Raw genomic sequence first — 23245 nt, forward strand, 5'->3', positions numbered from 1 at the left:
CAGTTTGACGACACAAACAGGAGCAAGTGCGCCTAAGCCTCAGATACCGTTTACATCTGTAATATTTATATTATTTGCTATTTAAAAATCACCCCTGCATCTCATCTCGGAGGCTGCTGCTGTCCTCTAAAGGTCGCTCATTTAGCTGCCTCCGTATACGCTGAAACAGCTTTCATGACTGAAATGAAATACAAAGCGAATACGAGGCTGAAGTATAATTGGGTAAACTGGCAGTGGGTTGGTTATAGAGACCAAAATGTCAGTTTGCAACATCAAGCAACAGAACGAGCTGTTTTTAACATCTAAAAATCAATGGAAGTGAATGAAATCTCAAATCAAAAAGACTCCAATGGCTGCTCCCGCTCGTACGTCAAGAATAAGCTCAACACAGACTGTCCTATATTTACACCTTTTTTTCCACTCACATACACACAGACTCTGCCCAGATGTCATCATTTCTTCTCACCTTTTTTCTCTTAGTCCTTTATCTAAAATTTCTCCTCCAAATATGATCTTGTCGGGGTTCAGACAGATGTGGATCATCATCTCCAGAGCCAGCTTTCCCCAGACTGCGTCTCCTCTGGCCTTGTTCAGGTGTGTCAGAGATGAAGACACCTGGTGAGAGTGCCTGAAGGAAACCAGAAATACTATGATTTATACATTACAATACCACTTTAACATAGTATTTACTATAAATTACTATAGTACTTTATTCTATGTGGGAATAGCATAACAGTCTCTTTCCCAAGAATTCACAATAGGATGACTTTCATGAACTTAGAAATAGTTTAAGTTATCAGAACTAGCCCAGATCTCAGTGCAGACTTTGATCATTAAGAGTTAGGATAAAATTATAACATCTTAAGTACAAAATTAAGTGTACAAAAATGTATCTTATTACTATTAAAGGGGACATATCTTGCAAAAAATGAATTTTATAAGGGATTTAAACACAGTTGTGTGGCAACCTTCAGACAACGGTAAAAATAACCATCTTCTAATGGTAAAAATGTATAATTTTGTTTTATAATCATGACACAAACAGTATCAACTCAATGATACAGTCTGCAGAAACATTTGATTGACATTGTCCCTTTGTACGTGTCATGAGAGGAGGAAAGCAGTGCCCAGTAGTGACCATCTCTCCCTCATTAGCATAGGACGTTAGTCTTTTTGTTTGAATCTGCCTCTATGCTGACACACAGCCATTTGTAGCTCCGCCCTCTTCTGAAAAGAGCGCAATCTCATTTGAATTTAAAGCGACAGTCACCAAAACACCACAAATAGGATCAAAACACTATCTGTGTGAGCTGAAACTTCACTACACACTCCAGAGACATCAGAGACGCATTTTACATCTTGTAAAAAGGGTCATAATAGATCTCCTTTAACACGGATGACATATCACAAAGGAAAAACCTTTCAAGATATTTGATCATTTTCATGAACAATATTAGAAACAAACGTCTCTGTCATCCCTATTTGTTTCTGAAGACTTTTATAATGTTATTAGACTACTGAATGCTGGTGCTGTGTGCTGTTGACTGACCATAGGTAGAGACCCTTGCAGTAATGATAACCCGCTTCTCTGAGCGTCAGTGGATTGAACTTTTCACAAGCATTAAAAACAGACACGACATCCTGAAGTTTCCCCATCCTGCGCAGAATGTGTATAAACTTGGCCATGGCATGAAAGTTATCTAATGTAAATGGAAGCAAAAAAGTCATTATTAAATTCGATATACAGTTGAAGTCAGAATTATTAGCCTCCCTGAACTATTAGCTCCCCTGTTTATTTTCAATTTCTGTTTATATACATAAATACACATAGATACACACACACACACACACACACACACACACACACACACACACACACACACACACACACACACACACACACACACACATATATATATATATATATACATACATATATACATACATACATACATACACACATACATACATACATATATATATATACATACACATACATACACATATATACATATATACATACATACATACATACATACATACATACATACATATATACATACATGCATATATACACATATACATATACATATATATATATACACATACATACACACACGCATACAATGAAGGAGAGAGGGAGAGGGAGAGGGAGAGAGAGAGAGAGAGAGAGAGAGAGAGAGAGAGAGAGAGAGAGAGAGAGAAACTCCATTATATTATGAGAGAAAGTGAAAAGTGTCTCCACCTAGCAGCACAGTACGTGTCTTCATCCCACCATATGAGAGAAAAAGGCTGAACCCCATTATCCCTTATTAAAGCTCTCTTTCCTTATCATTTATTATTATATAGTTTTATTCATCTTTTTAATTAACTTGTTTATTGTGACAACAGATATTTATAATATAACGATGTATATAAATGTGTTTGTTTATTATTACTTATTTTTCTATTATCTATATGTATATTCTGTGTTTTGTTATTGCTTTGGCAACATTGTGATTTGTTTTACAGTCATGCCAATAAAGCTCGCTGAATCTGAGAGAGAGAGAGAGAGAGAGAGAGAGAGAGAGAGAGAGAGAGAGAGAGAGAGAGAGAGAGAGAGAGAGAGAGAGAGAGAGAGAGAGAGAGAGAGAGAGAGAGAGAGAGAATTATTAAATATAAAATATTTCTATTTAATAAATTCTCACCAGGGTTTCTCTCCATTATATTGGTATAAATCTGGACTGCTTCCTCTTTTTGGTTCTTCCAAAACAATGTATCGGCCAACAGCTGAGGACAAATCAACCACACAGACATATGTGGACACATCTTTTTTAACTATTGTTATTATTATTCTTATTATTAAGCAACTAAAGCAATACATAGAGAGGACAGACAAAGGGAGCAAAACATGCAGAACAAATAGTAATAGAGTAAAAAGGCAACAAAAAAAAAAAAACATACAAAAAAAAATACAAACATACACTAATAAATACATATATTAAATATAATAACCTCTAAGGAAACTCTAATAAATACATATATTAAATATAATAACCTCTAAGGAAACTCTAATAAATACATATATTAAATATAATAACCTCTAAGGAAACACAAAATATATTTTATTTTTTTCAACCAGAAAGTGTAAAGCTTTAAAGGCCAAATATATTTATATTTGTCTTATACATTTTTAAAATGCATTTATTTTTAAAGCTGTTAATTTTTATAATGATAATAATAATAATTATTATAATAACAATTATTATAATTGCACATTCCTGGTAATTACACTTTAAATTTAATTTACTGATAATTAAATTTTATTTACTCTTGAATTAAATTGAATTAAAAGTATTTGTAAAGCAAATTAAGAGCAAATAAAAGTACATCAATTAAAGTATTTTTATTTAATGTTAAATAAAGTAAATATATTTGGATATTTTTAAATTTACTGTAAAATTAAATTAAATACAATAAAAAAGCAGCCTAGTCAAACAAGAACAACATGACTTAACAGTTTACCAGTAATTACTCGTAAAAAAAAAAACAACATGCATAAAACGTGTAATAGAAGCATCTTGAATAAATCTGACCATTGCGGCTGCGGTGTGTTCCTGCTGGAGCTGCAGAATCTTCACACACATCTCCTCACTGTAATCCAGCTTCTGCTGCTCATAGTACAGTGCAGCCAGATGAAGGAGGATCTGCATGAAAACACACCACTGAAAACTCTCTCAGCACATCATGATCACATTCACACAGACAGACTGACCTGTTGATCGTCCGGCCTGTATTTTAAAGCATCTGTATAGTGATATCTGGCTTTTTCCAGCTCATGTCTGAGGTGAAACTCTTGAGCCCAATCACAGCAGATGGATGATAACAGCTTCTTCTGTTCCTCTAATTCTCCCTGATGTTCACTCGAGACACACATAATAACTCTGAGCTGGAGATCATGCATCTGACAGAAGAGCAGAGACACGTTTTATGTAATTCGCACTAACTTCAATTGTTTTATTATGCTTTTTTATTTGATATTTCCTTGACCATGTAATTTAACTGTTAAATATCTGCACATTTCATACGGAAAAATGACATTACCCATAACGCTGTATGGAAAAAAAAAAAATCAGAGGGTCGAAAGGAGATATTTGGCTCCACCCACTCATATGAAGCCCAGCAAACTGCATTATTCAACACCTTAAATATTTCTTTGCGTTAACTGGTGTCATTTGCAATGCTTTATGGGATCGTAGTTCTTCTCTTAAGCACAGCCCTGCATGCTCATCTTTTTGTCAGATTTTCAGGTTTCTGTAATTCATATTAAAGTTTGTTATACTGTGACTCTCCACACAGATGTTTGGCTTCACAGATTCGACCACTTAAAAATGCTTAAGAACAATAACAGGAAAACTACTTATTGGACCAATTTTGCTGTAAAGATGAACGGAATTGGGCACTAATACACTTTATTAAACAATCAACAACAGACTGTGACTAACTAAGCCAATCAGAGCAGACCGAACTCTGAACAATCAGAAAAAGACTGACCAATAAGAGAAGACTAAGCTCTCACCAATCAAAGGGCGACTAACCAATCAGAAAAGAATGAGCTCTGACCAATCAGAAAATGACGACCAATCAGAGCAGACTGAGCTCTGACCAATAAGAAAAAAAATGACCAATCAGAGCAGACTGAGCTCTGACCAATCAGAAAAGAATGAATAATCAGAGCAGACTGAGCTCTGACCAATCAGAAAAGAATGAATAATCAGAGCAGACTGAGCTCTGACCAATCAGAAAAGAATGAATAATCAGAGCAGACTGAGCTCCGACCAATCAGAGCTGAATGAGCTCTGGCCAATCAGAAAAGAATGATAAATTACAGCAGACTGAGCTCCGGCCAATCAGAAAAGAATGACCAATTACAGCAGACTAAGCTCCGGCCAATCAGAAAAGAATTACCAGAATAGAATAATCAGAATAGACTGATCTACCGAAGAAGACTAAACTCTAACCAATCAGAAAATACTGACCAATCAGAGAAGACCAAGCTCTGACTAATCAGAGGAGACTAACCAATCAGAGCAAGCTGAGTTCAGGGCAATCAGAAAAAGCTGACCAATCAGAACAGGGTGAGCTCTGAGCAATCAGTGAAGACTGACGAATCAGAGCAGACTGCACTCTGGCCAATCAGAAAAGAATGACCAATCAGAGAAGACAAATCAATCAGAGCAAACTGAGCTCTGACCAATCATCCGACTGAGCTCTGACCAATCAGAGCAAACCGAGCTCTGACCAATCAGAGCAAACTGAGCTCTGACCAATCAGAGCAGACTGAGCGATTTTAAAAAGACAGCTTTAAAAAATAAAAAGACATGCCTGTGTCTTCTCTTGACAACAAAACAAACAAACAAACAAAACCAAAAAACTAAACCAGAGCGTTCCAGACGGAGTGTTGCTGCATCATTTTACAGCATGTAAATGTACCTCAACATCACATTATAAATGAGCATAATGGGTGCATGGACATAATGAACAAACCTTCTGTATGACATCCAGAGCAGACTCATTCCGGGCTCGCAGCACTTTAACCAACACTCGGAGAGCTTTAACATCATTCATCATTACAGCCAAAGCAGAAGCTGCAAACACAGAAACAACACAGGAGCTCAGAACTCCAGCATCTCATGGCATTTAATGATGTTTATTTGAGCTGATTCTGTACTCGGCTGATGATCCAGCCCCTGTTCCAGGACCTGCTGAGCTCTGTTAAAGCGCTTCAGTTTCAGCAGTAGTTCAGAAAGCTCTAAACTCAACACGCAGTCCAGAGAATCACTCTTCAGAGCCGTCTCATAATAACACACAGCCTGAAACACATCACAAACACACATTAAAGCTGCTGTATGCATGTTTTAGACTCTTTTAAAGTATAACAATATATTAATAATGCATTTTTGCAGAAACATGCTTAGTGAACATAGTAGTTTATCTGAAAAACAATGCTACAGTCAGATATTCTCCTTTAAAAATGTGCGTTCTGTGTCAGAATGTCTTATTTTGACCTCTGTAACTCCGCCCACTGACAGTTTAGCCAGTCATGTCAAAGACTATAGAGTACACAAGACGAGTCACTCGTACACTTTTGAATGGGGAAAAGTGTAACAGACAATATGGCGAATGAAGCCCCGCCTTCTAATATATGAGCCAATCAGCAATCACTATATGCCGAATAAAGCCAGCCTTCTAGCACATTAGCCAATCAGCGATCGCTATAGAATGACAATTCTCCAGGGGAGGGGCTCAGACTAGACATGAGCTTCTGCAGATTTAGTGTGATACGAACATTTACAAATGAAACTAAATAGACAGTTGTTGTTTAATTTTATTGGTTATTCATAATATGTAATGCAATCGTAATCTTGGCAAGTAGTTATGAAGAATTTGATGTTTCCCCATTCAAACAGAATGCCCGAGGATATGTAACCCCGCCGGTCCTACACCACCCAAGCCGCTGAATGAAATGACTTGCCTTAAAGGGACTTTGGTCATGTTTCAGCACTCCGGGTTGCCTTTCTGGAAAAATAGTGTATTTCACTTCAGTCTTGAAGACTGCAATATATGTGGACAAAGCTAAAAATGTGACCTCTGGTGGACAGCAGAAGCCTCCAAAACGAGACGCACACTCAGAGTTATGAAAATCCACAAGGTGTTTTTTTAATTAGTAAATGTTATAAATATTACAAATGTAACATTAGCTGAGCAGCGTATGTTGTACAATCATGTTTGTATTGTCAATCTGGCAACCCACCCCTGGCAGCTCCCCAATGTTTTGAATTTGGACTGCAATACCTAGTTCCACCACTAGGTGTCAAACATTTACATTAGCACCTTTAGGCTGAATGTCCATCGAAGCATTTTTTCTCCAACTGAACGTTTGTTTTCTGTTTTTGTCAATAGTAGCGCCACATTTTTTTTAACACCTGCAGCGTAGCGAGGTGCTGAGCGTGCATGTTTTCCTGTTTTCCTTGGCTCCTGTACAGGTAGGCGGGGCTTCATTTGCCATATTGACTTTTCCATTAGGTTGACATCAAAAGAAGGACCGCCACTCCAAACGTAGAAACAAATGGTCAGGCTTTCATTGAGGATTACCGAAACAGAGCATTTTTTCAGTGTATTAACTTGCACAGATTAATTATTGACCTTAAGAATAAGAATGTGAGCTAGCAAAATAAACACAACACATTTTAAACTGACTTTAAATGAACCCGTTCCTGATCAAATATGGACCATAATCCTGTAAAAGCTACTTGCCTTGTCATATTCATGAGCCTTCACTAAAGCGTGGCCTATTTTCTTGGCTAACGTGTCTTTCGGAGCAGTCTTCTCGACATCCTGATAGATCCTGACTGCTTCCTCTGGCTTTAAGAAGCAGATATTTGTATGGTTAATAAAGATGCTGTGGGAGGATCAAATGAAAATCTCAAATCATGCAAAAGTACCTGGTGTATCTTCATGAAGGCATCAGCCAGTAAGATGCTAGTGTGAGCTCCTGGAAGCTGCTCACTTATTTCTCTGAAATAGATTTTAGACGATATGTATAGTAATATTTAGTTCACATTAATGTGAGAGGCAACTGAAAGTTGCTGCAGACTTTTATTCCAGTGTGATGGCTTACTTTCAACTGAATTTGAATATTGAGTAGGGGGCGGAGCTTTATTTTTGGGCTCCTCCTTTCATGTCACTCAAAGCAATCTAATGTTTTGTTTTTTGGCAAATGAAGTATGATGATTATGCAAGAATTTATTTATCATGCTGTGAGAGAGAGAGTGTGTGTGTGTGTGTGTGTGTGTGTGTGTGTGTGTGTGTGTGTGTGTGTGTGTGAGAGACAGCGAGCACATAACAGCTGAGCTCATTAATATTCACAAACGATCCAAATATGGTCAATTGAAACCATCTTCTGATTCTATGTGGTTTATGGCTTAATAAATGAGCATATAAAGCAGTTTTTGGAGATTTTTTAACTTACCCAAGTCATATACCTACTATGTAGACATCAATTTAACTTCTGTATTTCATAATTAATTAAAAAATCCAACCTGGACCTAAATCTATGACCTGTTTGTCATTAAAGTTAGCAAGAACCGAAAGCTGCGACCATTATTTTTTCCATATTGGGACGCAGAGAAACAGAATATGTAATGAAAAAAGTGGGCGTGGTTTATTTTTTTTACTGTGAACTGATTGGATGTAGTAAAGTAGCTGTGTCACTCAGAAAGATGGGGAATAGTGTTTGGGGAGAGTTAAGCTGCGGTCACACTGGGCTTTTCCTCCCATAGACTTCCATTCATACACACGCGAATGCGTCAGACCAGAAACGCAAGGTCATGCATCAAGTTTCGCATGTTGCTGCGGAGCAAAGTTCAAGCTTGGTGAACTCTGACCTGCGAAATCGCATCACTTGACTGCGTGAAACCAATCGAGGATCAAAACACGACCTCCCTGGACAGAAATTTAAAACATGGAGCAATTGCTCGCTTTTTTAAACGTCTAATCATCTTTTTTAATCCCGCCCCTTTTCACAGCACCGTACGACAGAATTTCGCACACACAACGCCTGGTGTGACCGCAGCTTTAATACAACCTTACAGACTCCTCCTCCTCCTCACCATTTCTTTTTGTTGTCATAGCTACAGTTGGAGGGGGCGTGGTTAAGTATGTTCACCACACCCTCAGACAATACCTCAGACAGACCTAATCTGAGAATTTAATTGAAAACAAACAGGATGTGCATTTTCAGATTTAAATTAAAGATTACAAGGGCAATTCTTAATGACATGCACAGATGAGTTGTTCACCTCAAAACTAGCAATGTGAGCCAATAAAATCATTATGGTTAGTTTTGATTTTATGTGTGCTTTAAATGATGTAAATAGTACGATGGCTTGGAAGTGCAAAACAATATTACAAAGTGTGAAACATTTTTACAAAGCTTGAGACAAATGTACATTTTGAAGAACATTTTTACCCATCATAAGACACAATTATATAGGAAAAACTATTTTACCAAGGCCGAAAAAAATTTACATTTGATGGTGAGCGCGGTAAATTCGTGCTGTGGAGCACATGCCATAAATGAAGAATATGGTGACAGAACGTGAACTGCGGTCAAGGGATGTTTTTGCGGCAAAGACATGAGCAGCTTAACGCGGTTTTGCTTTACGTGTGGTCGGTGTTTGGAGATTCTAAAGGACGCGGACCAGACGGAAACACCAGACATACAGTACTGCATCAATGTGTTTAATATTTTAACAAGGGCCACTTGAACGCAGTAATCATGGACATGATGTCAAGTCTACACTGTGTAAACATCTGCTTGAGGACTCTTAAAAGTAAACTGAACGAAGCTGATTTTACGGTTTAACTGGTGTCCGTGTTAACTGGGGACCCTTTCCTGATGTAAACTATTCATGTTTGCAGTTTGGCAGATTTGTCACTTTTTCACAGCAACACAACATGCCCTTACCAAATAAAGATTCTTATTACTGGGTGTCAGTGTAAACATTATTGATTTATGTATTTGTGTGGCAGAACAGTATATAACCAAAATTAATGTAAAGAAATAATTATAATTGACATCATCAATGGGATTCGAACGAAAGTCAAAAGGTTCAGCGTGAGTATCAATCGACCGATCTAACTGAGCTATCCAGTTCTACATGGTGAAGTCGGTTTCGATATCTTTATCAGTTTAATTGTTTCCATGTACTTGTGTTTACATGTTTCTACATACTCTCACGCTGATATGTTCACAGAATAGCTTTAAATGACAAAACGATGTTTTATCGCAGTTGATCAAACCATGATTTTTATAGTAGACTCATGTTAACCTGTGCCTTTGGACTCGTGTTAACCTGTGTCTACAAAAGACGAGCTGATATTTTCCAGTGTGTGGTACATTCCTTTTCTGTAAGGAATCTGTAATTGTAAATTAGTTTCGGGACTTGTAAAAGTGTTTTGAGTCTTGTTCATTTTTTTCTAAAATGTAAATTTGTTTTGTCCTTGGTGAAAATCGTTTTTCCTATATAATTGTGTCTTTGAAATGTTTTTCAAAATGTTAATTTGTCTCTTTGTAAAAAGGTTTCACACTTTGTAATGTTATTTTGCACTTCCCGGCCACTTTAATACGGAGCTCTCACTTGTAGCAAGCAATGAAAAGCTTCTTATTGTTTCTTCTCTCCAGGTAAATTTGAGCCATCTTCTCTCGGGCCTGGATGTAAGTGGCCTCGGTAGGCAGAATGTCTTGCAGTATAAGTACAGCGGCGTCTACATCATCTCTCGCTAAAGCCAGATCCACATGAGCGAGTGTGAGCTGCGTCTCCTCCGGCATCCCACTGAAGAACCCAACCGCATCGTCAAGGACCTTAGCGGCTTCATGCTGGAGAAAGACAAGACTCACAGTTAACGGATTATAAAAGCTCTGATTGGCTCAATTTAGGGTTGCATGACATTAGGAAAAAAAAATAAACAAAGCAAAATTTATCCTGATCACACTTTATATCTGCTCTGTGTGACATTTATTGACATTCTAGTAGTTTGGAACAATATTGTGTAAGAAATAATATACACTCACCGGCCACTTTATTAGGTACACCTTACTAGTACCGGGTTGGACCCCTTTTGCCTTCAGAACTGCCTTAATCCTTTATGGCACAGATTCAACAAGGTACTGGAAATATTCCTCGGAGATTTTGCTCCATATTGACATGATAGCATCACACAGTTGCTGCAGATTTGTCGGCTGCACATCCATGATGCCAATCTCCCTTTCCACCACATCCCAAAGGTGCTCTATTGGATTGAGAGCTGGTGACTGTGGAGTCCATTTGAGTACAGTGAACTCATTGTCATGTTCAAGACACCAGTCTGAGATGATTCACGCTTTATGACATGGTGCGTTTTCCTGCTGGAAGTAGCCATCAGAAGATGGAGAGACTGTGCTCATAAAGGGATGGACATGGTCAGCAACAATACTCAGGTAGGCTCAATTGGTACTAATGGGCCTAAAGCGTGCCAAGGAAATCTCCCCCACACCATTACACCACCACCACCAGCCTGAACCGCTGATACAAGGCAGGATGGATCCATGCTTTCATGTTGTTGAGGCCAAATTGTGAGCCGACCATCCTAATGTGGCAGCAGAAATGGAGACTCATCAGACCAGGCAACGTTTCTCCAATCTTCTATTGTCCAGTTTTAGTGAGCCTGTGTGAATTGTAGCCTCAGTTTCCTGTTCTTAGCTGACAGGAGCGGCACCCGGTGTGGTCTTCTGCTGCTGTAGCCCATCCGCCTCAAGGTTGGACGTGTTGTGTGTTCAGAGATGCTCTTCTGCAGACCTCGGTTGTAACGAGTGCTTATTTGAGTTACTGTTGCCTTTCTATCAGCTGGAACCAGTCTGGCCATTCTCCTCTGACCTCTGGCATCAACAAGGCATTTGCGCCCACAGAACTGCCGCTCACTGGATATTTCCTCTTTTTCAGACCATTCTCTGTAAACCCTAGAGATGGTTGTGCGTGAAAATCCCAGTAGATCAGCAGTTTCTGAAATACTCAGAGCAGCCCGTCTGGCACCAACAACCATGCCACGTTCAAAGTCACTTGAATCACCTTTCCTCCTCATTCTGATGCTCAGTTTGAGCTGCAGCAGATCGTCTTGACCATGTCTACATGCCTAAATGCATTGAGTTGCTGCCTTGTGATTGGCTAATTAGAAATTTGAGTCAACGAGCTGTAAGACTGGTGTACCTAATAAAGTGTCCGGTGAGTGTATAAAGAATTAAGTCGATAAAAAAAAAAAAACAGAATTCTAACGTTTGTAATGTTTTTCTTTTATTTTGTTAAATAACAAGAGCCACAAAATGTAGTTTTACATAATACATTCTACCATTCAGATGTTTGATTTCATTATAAGATTATTTAACATATTATTAAAGGCTGCATTTATTTAATTGAAAACGCAACTTGAGCACAGAAAAAATAGGAATATTATGAAATAGTATTACAAATCCAAATAAATGTTTTGGCATTTATATAATATTTAAATTAAATAAAATGTTAATGGCAGTTTATGACCAGATTATTGCACGGTAATTTTAACACCAACACAGACAATATAACACTTCAAACTATTAAAAATGTCACTAAAAGTCACTTTAACAAACTTTTCAACATCCACATTGACTGTCCTATGATGTGATCATTTCAGATGCACACATTGCAACATATTGTGCAGCTCTAGCTCAAATTTATTTTATTTTATTTACTTATTTAAGTAGGAAAGTCCCACTGAGATACAATATCTCTTCTACCAGACCTGGTCAAGACAGGCAGCATAGGAAAAATACATTACAACACATACACACATACACAAAAATAATATTAATCAATTATTAAAACATGTGCACGGTTCTAAACAGGCAGACTTAAAATATATTTAAATATAGCAATAGATGGTACAGATTCGATATGCAGTATATCTTGAAGCTCATTCCATATATATATATATATATATATATATATATATATATATATATATATATATATATATATATATATATATATATATGCAGGATTTTTTGAGAATGCAGATTGGCCTAACTCTATATGAAAAAAATGGCATCTTAAGTAAGAGTATATCTACTGATCTGGTATTATAAGTATTTGATCAGTACACCAACAAATTATAAATATACTGTGGCAATTTTCCATCTAAAGTTTTGTTAAAAAATAGCATATGCTGTTTTCTTCCTGTCTGTAATGAGGTCCATGAACTGGTGACGAATTGTAAGGCACTCAAATATATGTTAAATCACTAGTTTACAGCGCTATAGATGATAAACACACACAATCACCTGCTTTCCATTGAGTCTGAGGGCCTCGCTGAGCTCCAGAAACACACACACTCGCTCACTGCTGCTGCTGATGATGGAGGATAGCAGCCCCTCTGAGGGCCCCTGGACCCCTGGCATCTTCATGATGATGTTCAGACACTGGATGGCGCTCTCCACATCTCCAGACCTCAGCAGAGCTTGAGCTTTAATCAGGTTGAACTGAAACTGATCTCGAACCTGTCACAGACATAAATACCATAATACTGATTACAGATGATTTTGAGGTCCAGGTTGATTTATTTTATTATTATTATTATTATTATTGTTGTTAATATTTGTCCAGAGCACTCTTGAAAAGAGATTACAAATCTCAAGAGGTAAAATAAAGGTTTAAACAGATAAACATGTCACAAAAGACAAATTCTGGTCATTATGAATAAACATACTAACACTAATTACAATTGATTTTGAGTTCTAGGTCTAGATTAGATGTTTCTTTTGTTATTAATGTTGATATTTGTCCAGGACACTCTTGAAAAAGACATTACAAATCTCCAGAGGTGTCCCTGCTAAAATAAAAAATAGTTTACCTTGATAAATGGTGGCCATAAAGAATAAACACACTAATACTGATTACAAATGATTTTGAGAGGTCCAGATTTGTCCCTGCATTCTGTCCCTGGGTGATATAAACACGTACTGGACTAATAGTGTTATAGTGAGACTCAGACCAGTCGGCTGATGGCTGCAGTGATCTCCACATGTAGGCTGGGGTTGCAGGGTTCACGGAGCTCCAGCGCACTCACTAAAGCCTGCAGACGCTGCTTTACCTCAAATACACAGCACAAAAAGGAGAAATATTTCAGAAGTTAAATTAAAAACATTTTTGGCGTGCATTTACAGAAGAAAGAATATCTTTTAAAATATTAAATATAACCCTGTGTTCGCGTGGGTTTCCTCTGGGTGATCCGGTTTCCACCACAAGTCCAAAAAACATGTGGTAAAGTTGAATTGGGTAAGTTAAACTGTCCATAGTGTATGTGTGTAAATGAATGTTTTCCAGTGATGGGTTGCAGCTGGAAGGGCATCAGCTGCGTAAAACATATGCTGGATAAGTTGGTGGTTCATTCCGCTGTGGCGACCCCAGATTAATAAAGGGACTAAGCCGAAAAGAAAATGAATGAATGAACGAACAGAGCACTGGATATATTTAACAGTAAAATAATAATATCAGTTTCTATTTCACCATTAATTTTATGTATTTTTGCAATTATTTATGAAATTAAATAGTCCTTTTTTATCTGTTTATTAAATGTTTACAGAAATAACAGGATCGTTTTACAGAAAAATAGAAATTAATACTATTCCCAACCCTTCCCCATAAACAAATGAAATTACAATTACACAAAAATATGTAAATTAAATTGAACAATTGAAAACTACATTAAAATACATAAAAATTCACAGTCAGTGTCAATTATGTATAAAATATATATATTGGATCGTTTACATTTAGAAATAACGCATGTACATGTGCACATGTACATCAACAAACTAAAATGATAAACTTAGTAAACAGATACTTCTACAATATACTTAATTAAATTCACTCTGCAATTCAATAACCACAAGTACTAGCTTCTAAATGCCCTTTTAAAAGTGAATCAAGTCATTGTATTTTTTTTTCAGTATACTATTTTTAACATCTTAAAAATAATAAATAAGTAATGTAAAAGGGAAAGGAAATATCTGCCTTTAATGACAGTCATTCCTTAAAGCACGACGAGGAACAATTCAAATTTTAATGTAGTTGTATTTAATTGATTAGCTTTATTATTAGTTGTTTACTAATGCATATATTAGTGTATGAGTAACGCTATTTTTGTTTTGCTTTGTTCTGTATTTAATGAAAAATGTAAATAATGGGAGAATAAAAGGATTTAACTGCTTAAACTACTAAATTGTTAAAAAAAAAAATGGTGTCATATTTTATATTTATGTTAAAAATTATTTTACAAGCCCCCAGAAACACAAAGAAAAAAAAGACCCATAATATATTAGGAAAAAAGATTTAGAAAAATATATATAAAATGTAAATAATTCATTTATTTATTAATTTTCCTTCAGCTTAGTCCCTTATCAATCAGAGGCCGCCAAAGCGAAATGAACCGTCAACTATTTCAGCATATGTTTTACGCAGCGGATGCCTTTCCAGCCGCAACCCAGTACTGGGAAACAGCCATTTACACTCACACACACACATACACACACTACAGTCAATTTTGTACCCGGAGGAAACCCACGCCAATACGGGGAGAACATGCAAACTCCACACAGAAATGCCAGCTGATCCAGCCGGGACTCGAACCAGCGACCTTCTTGCTGTGAGGCCACAGTGCTAACAACTGTGCCGCCGTAAATAATTTAATTATTAATTTATTCTTAAGCCTGATTCACTTCAGCCAGTCTTGAAAATACAGCGAGTATATATATAAATGAAAAGCATCTGTTTTACCAGCTCCGTATCTCCATCTTTAACTACAGCAATAACAGTCAACACCTGAAGAGCTTTCAGATCCTGTGCATCTCGCTCCAGAACTCTGCAAATCACAGAATAACACTAAATAACATCTATAGCGGTGTTAAAATATTGACCTTATTCTAGAATGCGCAAGTAAAAGCTCGTTTGTGCGAATGTTTTAGAACTTCTGATTCACTTCCTATGGGAGAAATGACGAGGAATAATAAACGTCAGAAAACGGTCAAACTGCTTGCTCTACAAACAAGTGTTCATGGCTGTACATAATATAAGAAAATATCAGTGTGCAACATCAAGGAGCAGAACAAGCTGTTTTTATTGTCTGAAAATCAATGGAGTGTCTTGAGCCAAAAATATTTCAATGGCTGCACCTGTTTGTACCTGAAGAATAAAGTCAATAATAGCATGAGAAGAGCTTAGACCTGCATGCGATGTCCTCTGTTTGCTGCCAGTCCCGCAGAGCCAGAAATATCTTCATCTTCATGTGGAGCGCTGGAGTGAAGTCTGGATAAATGAGCAGGATCTGATGGATTATGTCTAAAGCGCTCGACTCATTCTGCTTCAGCATGAAGAACTCAATCTGCATCAATACACACATGTTATGTTCTTAATTAATGTAATTATTAGATCACATTTTTTGTGTGTAATAAAAGTACATTATATTAACAGAGTGTATTTTTATTAAAAGATAACTTGCAGATTAACTCTACACGGCCTGTCAGAAGATGAATAACAGTATGATTTCTTATGCTTTATTTTAAAAATAAATTTCTTCTACTCCCCAAAACTGCATTTATTTGATCCAAAGTACAGCCAAAAAAATGAAATATTTGTACTATTGTAATGAACTAGATACTGTTTCAATACATTTTAAAATGACATTGATTTCAAAACTGAAGTCCAGTCACATGATGCTTTAAAAACCGTTCCAATATGCTGATATGCTGCTCAAAAATGATTTATTATTACTACTATATTAATAATAATAATAATAATAATAATAATAATAATAATATGTTGAAAACAACAGAGTAGAATTCTGTCGGTTTTTTAGAAGAGATTTTTGTGATATTATAAATGTCTTCATAAACATTTTGATCAATTTAAAAAATCCTTGTAAAATAAAAGTATTAATTTCTATAATATATATATATATATATATATATATATATATATATATATATATATATATATATATATATATATATATATATATATATATATATATATATATATATATATATACATATATACATATATACATATATACATACAGTTTTTTGCTGTACTTTGCTGTGCATCAATGGATTTGCTCTTCAGTGTTTGGACTCTCAGCAGTGATTATTAAATTAAACCACACTGAACTGAACTGAATCTAAACTCTGAAAACACGACTGACACTGTTTCAATTCACTGTAATCTTCTATGTGAAGCTGCTTTGACACATTCTACATTGTAAAAGCGCTATAGAAATAAAGATGAGTTGAAAAAATAAAACTTTGGGGAGTAGAAGAGACTTTTTTCCCCTTCACTTTCGTCAATTGGTGAAGTTTGTTTCTCGCCACTGGCTTGCTTAGTTTGGGACTTGTGGAGCTGCTCATCAAAGGATTTGCTCTTCAGTGTTTGGACTCTCAGCAATGAATATTAAACCACACTGAACTGAACTAAACTGAACCTAAACTCTGAAAACTGGACTGACACAGTTTCAATGTACTAAATCTTCTAGGTGAAGCTGCTTTGACACAATCTGCATTGTAAAAGCGCTATACAAATAAAGATGAATTGAACTTCTTTTTACATTAAAATCATCCTGCTCTAAAGCTGTTGACCAGAAGTGTATATGCTTGATAAATAGGGTCCCCTCTTTACACAACACTTTACCTTGTTTTGTTTTTATGTAATACAATAAAGTCCACCCTTTGAAAAGCTGCTTTGGAACAATAATTATTGTGAAAATCACTATAAAAGTAAAGATGAATTGACTAAACACACTATTTAGTCCCTGTTCGATTATTCAAGAGTTTATCAGTGTTTATAAAAGCGGTTTTACCTTTCCCATCAGTCCAAACAGATCTCCAGAGTCCTGAACACCACTGTTAAAGTATCGTATAGCCTGAGGTCTGTTCTCTTCCAGGTCAGAAGTCAGCACGATCCAGCCCTTCAGAATCAAACCCTGATCATAAAGTAAACCGCTTATGGATCATCTTAAATATTGTGACATGACAAGTTTGAATGGAATATTAATCCTGCACAAACTATTTCTAGAAATTACAATCTTTAAACATGTAAAGCCTGAATTATTAAGTAATGAAATTAAGGAGAAAATTTAAAAAAATACAAAACATTTTTTGCAAAAATCTGAATTAAAAAAATAATTAAAACAAGTCAAATGGATTTTTTGCGAATTCAGACAAAACATAAAAGAATACATATACTACATGTATTGGGACATTGGGCTTTTGTGGCTTAAATACTGAGCGTTGGTAACAGGTAGAAAGTTTTTTCCACCGCAAAAGAACAGAAAAAGTAAAAGGCTCTGCAAATAAACAGTTCTCAAAGAGTTAATTTGTTTTAGAGGCTTAAAAATAATTACCAACGCTGAGGAAAAGAGAAATCAAGATGTCTGGAAATAAACATTACTAAAAAGACTTCATTTTCTTTTAGACGCTTGAGAAGATCCTTTTCCACCATTAAGAATAGCTAAGAGGTTCTGGAAATAAACATTCTTAAAAACGCTGATACTCACAGATTAAAAAAAAGTCTTAAGGGGGTCGCACACCGGATGCACCGCATGCATTTTAGAATTCTAAACATAGATTTCTATCAGGCTATGCACACCGGCGCCGCAAGTCGGTGGCTGTCCGCATCGCCCAGCTACATCTCAGGACACTGTTCATATTTCTGCCGCGCCACAGAGCGCCATCTAAATAGTTTCATTTTAAATAACATGCGAATGTGCGCATCTGGTGTGCGATACTTCAAACTGTCATGTGCGCGCCGTGCGACTCAACTAAGTTACTATAGATCAGCACAGTAAGTGCTCATCTTGAAATATTACTAACAACATCAATGTTATTCTAATGTTTACTACACAAACATGCAATTGTCACAGCATTTAATTGTTTTGCCATTATTTATTGTCACAGCAGTTAAAGATGGACATTTAAGCAAAAAAAAAGACTATAAATGATCAATCAGAGAACAGAAAGCATGGAGTAAATAGTGCGCAACAAGCAGTTTTGACCATGTTTTGGTAATTTAGACCTGGGGTGTCCAAACTTGGTCCTGGAGGGCTGGTGTCCAGGAGAGTTTAGCTCCAACCCTAATCAAACACACCTGAACCAGCTAATCAAGCTCTCACTAGATATACTAGAAACTTCCTGGCAAGTGTGTTGAGGCAAGTTGAAGCAAAACTCAGCAGGACACCGGCCCTCCAGAACTGAATTTGGACACCCCTGATTTAGAGCTTTTACAAAAGATTAGGAGGTGATACAAACCTCAGGTGACGTCTCTGAGATTTTCAGCATCTTTTTAATGCATGTTTTAGCTTTGAGATTCATCTGGAGGATCCAGTAGAGCAGCGCCGCGTAATAAAGCGCTCTTTCACCAGCTGTAGATCCAGAGCGCTTCAGCTCAGAGTTCAGCTCATTCACAGCATCTTCATCTCATGTGGACAAAAAGATAATCCTGAATTAATGTTTCACTCATCAGCCATTCAGTGCAGTGTATGTACACTGTAAAAAACATCCGGAAATTAGCAGTTTTCTGCATTTTGAGATTCATGTTTTTATTTTTCCCTGTTTAATTCTGCTTCTGACTTGCATAATGGAATCTTGATCTTTCTTCACAACAACTTTTATCATTGAAAAGATGTAAAAATGGACTTTTCTGAACATTTGTAAAAGTTTGCAGTGCTATATTGTCTGGGTTGGTGTTGTATATTACTCTACATCAGGGGTGTCCAAACTTGGTCCTGGAGGGTCGGTGTCCTGCAGATTTTAGCTCCAACTTGCCTCAACACACCTGCAAGGATGTTTCTAGAAAGTATAGTGAGAGCTTGATTAGCTAGCCCAGGTAAGTCTGATTGAGGTTGGAACTAAACTTTGCAGGACACCGGCCCTCCAGGACCGAGTTTGGATATGCCTGCTCTACATCAATGGTCTCAAACTCAATTCCTGGAGGGCCGCAGCCCTGCATAGTTTAGCCCCAACCACCTCCAACTCACACCTCCTTAATAGTCTCTAGTAGTCTTCAACACCTTAATGAGCTGGATCAGCTGTGTTTGATTAGGGTTGGAGCAAAACAGTGCAGAGCTGCGGCCCTCCAGGAATTGAGTTTGAGATCTATGCTTTACAGAAACCTTGTAATAAACTAAGTCTGTTATTTTACACTTATTACTCAATATATTATTTCTTATACATTATATTATTTCAAACTACTTAAATGTCTCGTCCCAACAGGGAAAACCAGCAACAATCAAGAATGCATGATTATATGCTCACATGGCTTTATAATGGAGGTCAATGGGTCAAAAACAGCCACCAACCAGGGGCGTAGCAACCGGGGGGGATGCCTCCCCCTCACTTTTAGAGACAGACCATTTAGAAACAGGTGATTAATAATTATATGAACGTATGATCTCATACAGCCGCCCCTCCCACTTTTAAAATGTCCGCTGCGCCCCTGCCACCAACATAACCAAAGGGTAGTCAATTTGAACAGTACACAAGGGTTAATAAACCTTGACATACCGACAGTCTCACAGCGTTTGTGTGCGTAAATGAGAGCTACTGTTGAACACAGAGACAGATGTGGATGATCCTTCAGCGGGACGAGCTCTCGTAAAGCCTCCTTGGAGCGACCTGCAACACAACAGTATTTTCACCATCAGTGGATACGAGTCAAACATTAACAAGAGCTTTCAGGAATCACAACAGTCCAGACCTGAAACAGTCTTCTTCCCTTATTTGTGAGATCTGCATCGCTGGTATATGACTTTGAATTTAAGTTACATCTTCTTACTCTTCCAGTGTGTTATGAACTGCACAGTTTTGCTGCGTGTGTGCTCTTTCTGTGTCTCTCTCTCTACCGCCCCTGTCATTTTCACAGGTACTGTCTACTTCGAAGCACTATTGACTAACAGGACTGCAAATCCTAATCAACTGTGTGACGATGACTTCTCTCTCTGCCAATCACGCTCATTGCAGAGCCCTTTAAATCGAAAGCGGCAATGGGAAGTGATACGCCGTTGTTGTTGTTGTTTTGGCGTGTTGTCTGTTTGGTGGTGTCCGTGTGCGTTCTGTAGCTGTTATTAATGCTGACTTTGAGTGATTTTAACTAATGTTGACTTTGAGTGATTTTAACTAATGTTGACTTTGAGTGAGATCGGTTTGAGAGTACTGATGTGTGTTTTAACATCTTTAGCCTGCTAATGCTCTATTCAAAACCTTCTGTGACTTTTGACAAGGGAGATCTGGAACAACATAGTAAGTCACGTGACATACATACTTTTCACGCAGGATTATTGATGTATAGACACACTAGTTAGCAAAGTGCGCTAATATGCATTTCTTTTTTGAAGTTAGTGTAAGTTCAGGGCTCTTTTGCGCTGGAGACTTTTCTTTTTCATATTATTTTCTTATTTAGAGGATTGGGGAGGAGCTTAAGGCAATATTTTGTTATATTTATTTCTTTGATTTGCTAGCGCAAACTTCAGATCCCTCTCCTGTTTGTCTTGGTTCTATTCAACTTTATCTTATTGTTTGTAAATACTGTGGGAGCAATAAATCTTTTGCGGTGCTAATTCGTTGTTTTGTGGTTATCTCTTGCCATTTTCATCTTCAGTTTATACTTGGGTCATCTCTATGTAACTCATTTTAATTCCCTAGACATATTTCCATCAAGGATCGTAACACAGTGCCTATCGAAAATCTTCACACCACTTTGAAATAATGACTTTATTTGTCACACAGCCTGAAATAAAAATCCCACTCCAAATAACTTTTCCAGTCTTTTAAAATGTTTTTATAGCCTTCCCTTCTCCTCACCTGTGTCTTTCTACAACTTTATCCCAAAGCTCTTTTAAAAGCAGGGTGTGATGTGAGTAAGGGTATGGATTTTCACAGGGTATGAGGATTACAATACAATTGGTCTCTTTTAATAATTCACATTTAAAATGCATTACTTTAGCTTTATCTACTCTTTTAGCTTCACAGTGGTCAACTTTTGTTGTGTTTATTTGTGCTTTATAAGTAAATAAATTAAATGGTATAGCGCTACATAGGTGAGAATGTAAGAACTTTTAAAAAGTAGTACATTACAAACTTGAGTTGCTTCTTTAAAAATAAAAAAAAGTAAATAAATCTGATTTTAGAGGACAAAACTAGTATTATGCTGCAAAAGTATATTTTTTTGCAATAGCCAAAATACATTGCATGGGTCAATAATATAGATTTTTCATTATAAATCATTGGTATCTTAAATAAAGATCTTGTTCCTTAATGCCTTGTTGTAAATACCCTATTGTAAATATATCAGAAGTCATTTTTTTCATACTGCACATTAATTTACGCAAATTTAAAGGTGTTTTTCTTAATATTTAGATTTTTCTGAACCCTCAGATTACAGATTTAGTTGTACACTGCAAAAAAATCCTTTTCTTATTGATATTGTTTTAGTCCAAATATCTACAAAATATCAAAGATTATCACATATCTATTTAAGGCATGACACTACAGGTAAACAAATTAAAAACATAATTAAACTTCTAATAATTCATAAATAATTAATTCTTTAATTTATTGATTGAGTACATTAAGAATGAAGCTGTCTAAAATGTCATGCTTTAATAAGCAAATAAAATTAGTTTGTGACATATTAGAGTAAAATATTTACACTTTATCTTGAATCTTTATATTTCATTCAGAAAATACTGTGAAAATCAAGAGAAAGAAAGAAATTCCAGACAGTTAAAAATAGTGTTTTGTTTTAAGAAATAAAAATATACTAAAAATTAAGTGAGTTTTTTCTTAAAACAAGAAAAAAAACCCTGATTTTTCCATTTGATGTAAGATTATTTAGCTTGTTTTAAGAAAAAAATAACTCACTTAATTTTGACATTATTTCTAAAAACAAGACATGTTATGCTTGTCTAGAAAACGCTTCTTGTTTTATAAATGTTTAGATATTTGGAGTTGAAACAAGACAGAGCATCTTCTACAGTGTATAGTCGTATCTCAGCCCAATATTTTCCCATCATAACACATCATACATCAAATGAAAGCTTATTTATTCAGCTTGTTATGTATTGTGTAATCTCAATTAAAAAACACTTATGGTTGGTTTTATAGTCCAGGGTCACACATACCATATTACAGTCATAATAATCATAAATAAAGTCCTAATATAAACATATAAGACACACACTTTAGCTTACCTTCCATCAGAGTTGCAAAAGCTTTGAAGAAACGGAGCACTGGGTCATTACTGTACAGTTTTAATCTCCTCACAGCTGTATTGAAGGCATGTCTGAAGTATTTCTCCCTCATATAATATATAATCAACGGCTGTTAAAAACAAACATCATTTATCATCACTGTAGGAGTACATTGGGAATAAAATACAAGTCAAAACAAAATCAAAACTTACCAAACACGTTTTATCCTCCTCTGACATATTTAGTCCCGATAAAATAAGCATTTTAAGACATTTATCGCGTCAAAACAATCACCAGTGATTTAAAACAACGGAAAACTGCGGTTGCTACTCAACATCAGACACCTGCACAGGAATAATAATCAATCTCTAACACGTTCCGTGTGCTATGAACTCCTAGC

The 23245-nt window shown here is 36.3% G+C and overlaps 1 protein-coding gene across 1 annotated transcript in view; it reads right to left on the bottom strand.

Moving 5' to 3' along the window:
• Positions 1 to 23084, bottom strand: part of ttc21a (tetratricopeptide repeat domain 21A) — a 32484-nt gene extending 9400 nt beyond the window's left edge. The window contains exons 1-19 of the mRNA XM_056450894.1: positions 23058 to 23084; positions 22846 to 22975; positions 20162 to 20272; positions 18908 to 19074; positions 17461 to 17583; positions 15833 to 15990; positions 15387 to 15471; positions 13603 to 13701; positions 12893 to 13108; positions 10182 to 10420; positions 7485 to 7557; positions 7297 to 7404; positions 5711 to 5852; positions 5527 to 5627; positions 3755 to 3943; positions 3576 to 3686; positions 2688 to 2769; positions 1550 to 1700; positions 467 to 628 (exon numbers count right to left, since the gene is read on the bottom strand). Coding sequence (XP_056306869.1) covers positions 467 to 628; positions 1550 to 1700; positions 2688 to 2769; positions 3576 to 3686; positions 3755 to 3943; positions 5527 to 5627; positions 5711 to 5852; positions 7297 to 7404; positions 7485 to 7557; positions 10182 to 10420; positions 12893 to 13108; positions 13603 to 13701; positions 15387 to 15471; positions 15833 to 15990; positions 17461 to 17583; positions 18908 to 19074; positions 20162 to 20272; positions 22846 to 22975; positions 23058 to 23084 — 2474 coding nt within the window. The remainder of the gene's footprint in view (positions 1 to 466; positions 629 to 1549; positions 1701 to 2687; positions 2770 to 3575; positions 3687 to 3754; positions 3944 to 5526; positions 5628 to 5710; positions 5853 to 7296; positions 7405 to 7484; positions 7558 to 10181; positions 10421 to 12892; positions 13109 to 13602; positions 13702 to 15386; positions 15472 to 15832; positions 15991 to 17460; positions 17584 to 18907; positions 19075 to 20161; positions 20273 to 22845; positions 22976 to 23057) is intronic.
• Between the last annotated feature and the right edge of the window lie 161 nt (positions 23085 to 23245).

Source organism: Danio aesculapii, chromosome 24 (assembly GCF_903798145.1).
Source record: "Danio aesculapii chromosome 24, fDanAes4.1, whole genome shotgun sequence".
In the NCBI taxonomy this organism is placed as follows: domain Eukaryota; kingdom Metazoa; phylum Chordata; class Actinopteri; order Cypriniformes; family Danionidae; genus Danio; species Danio aesculapii.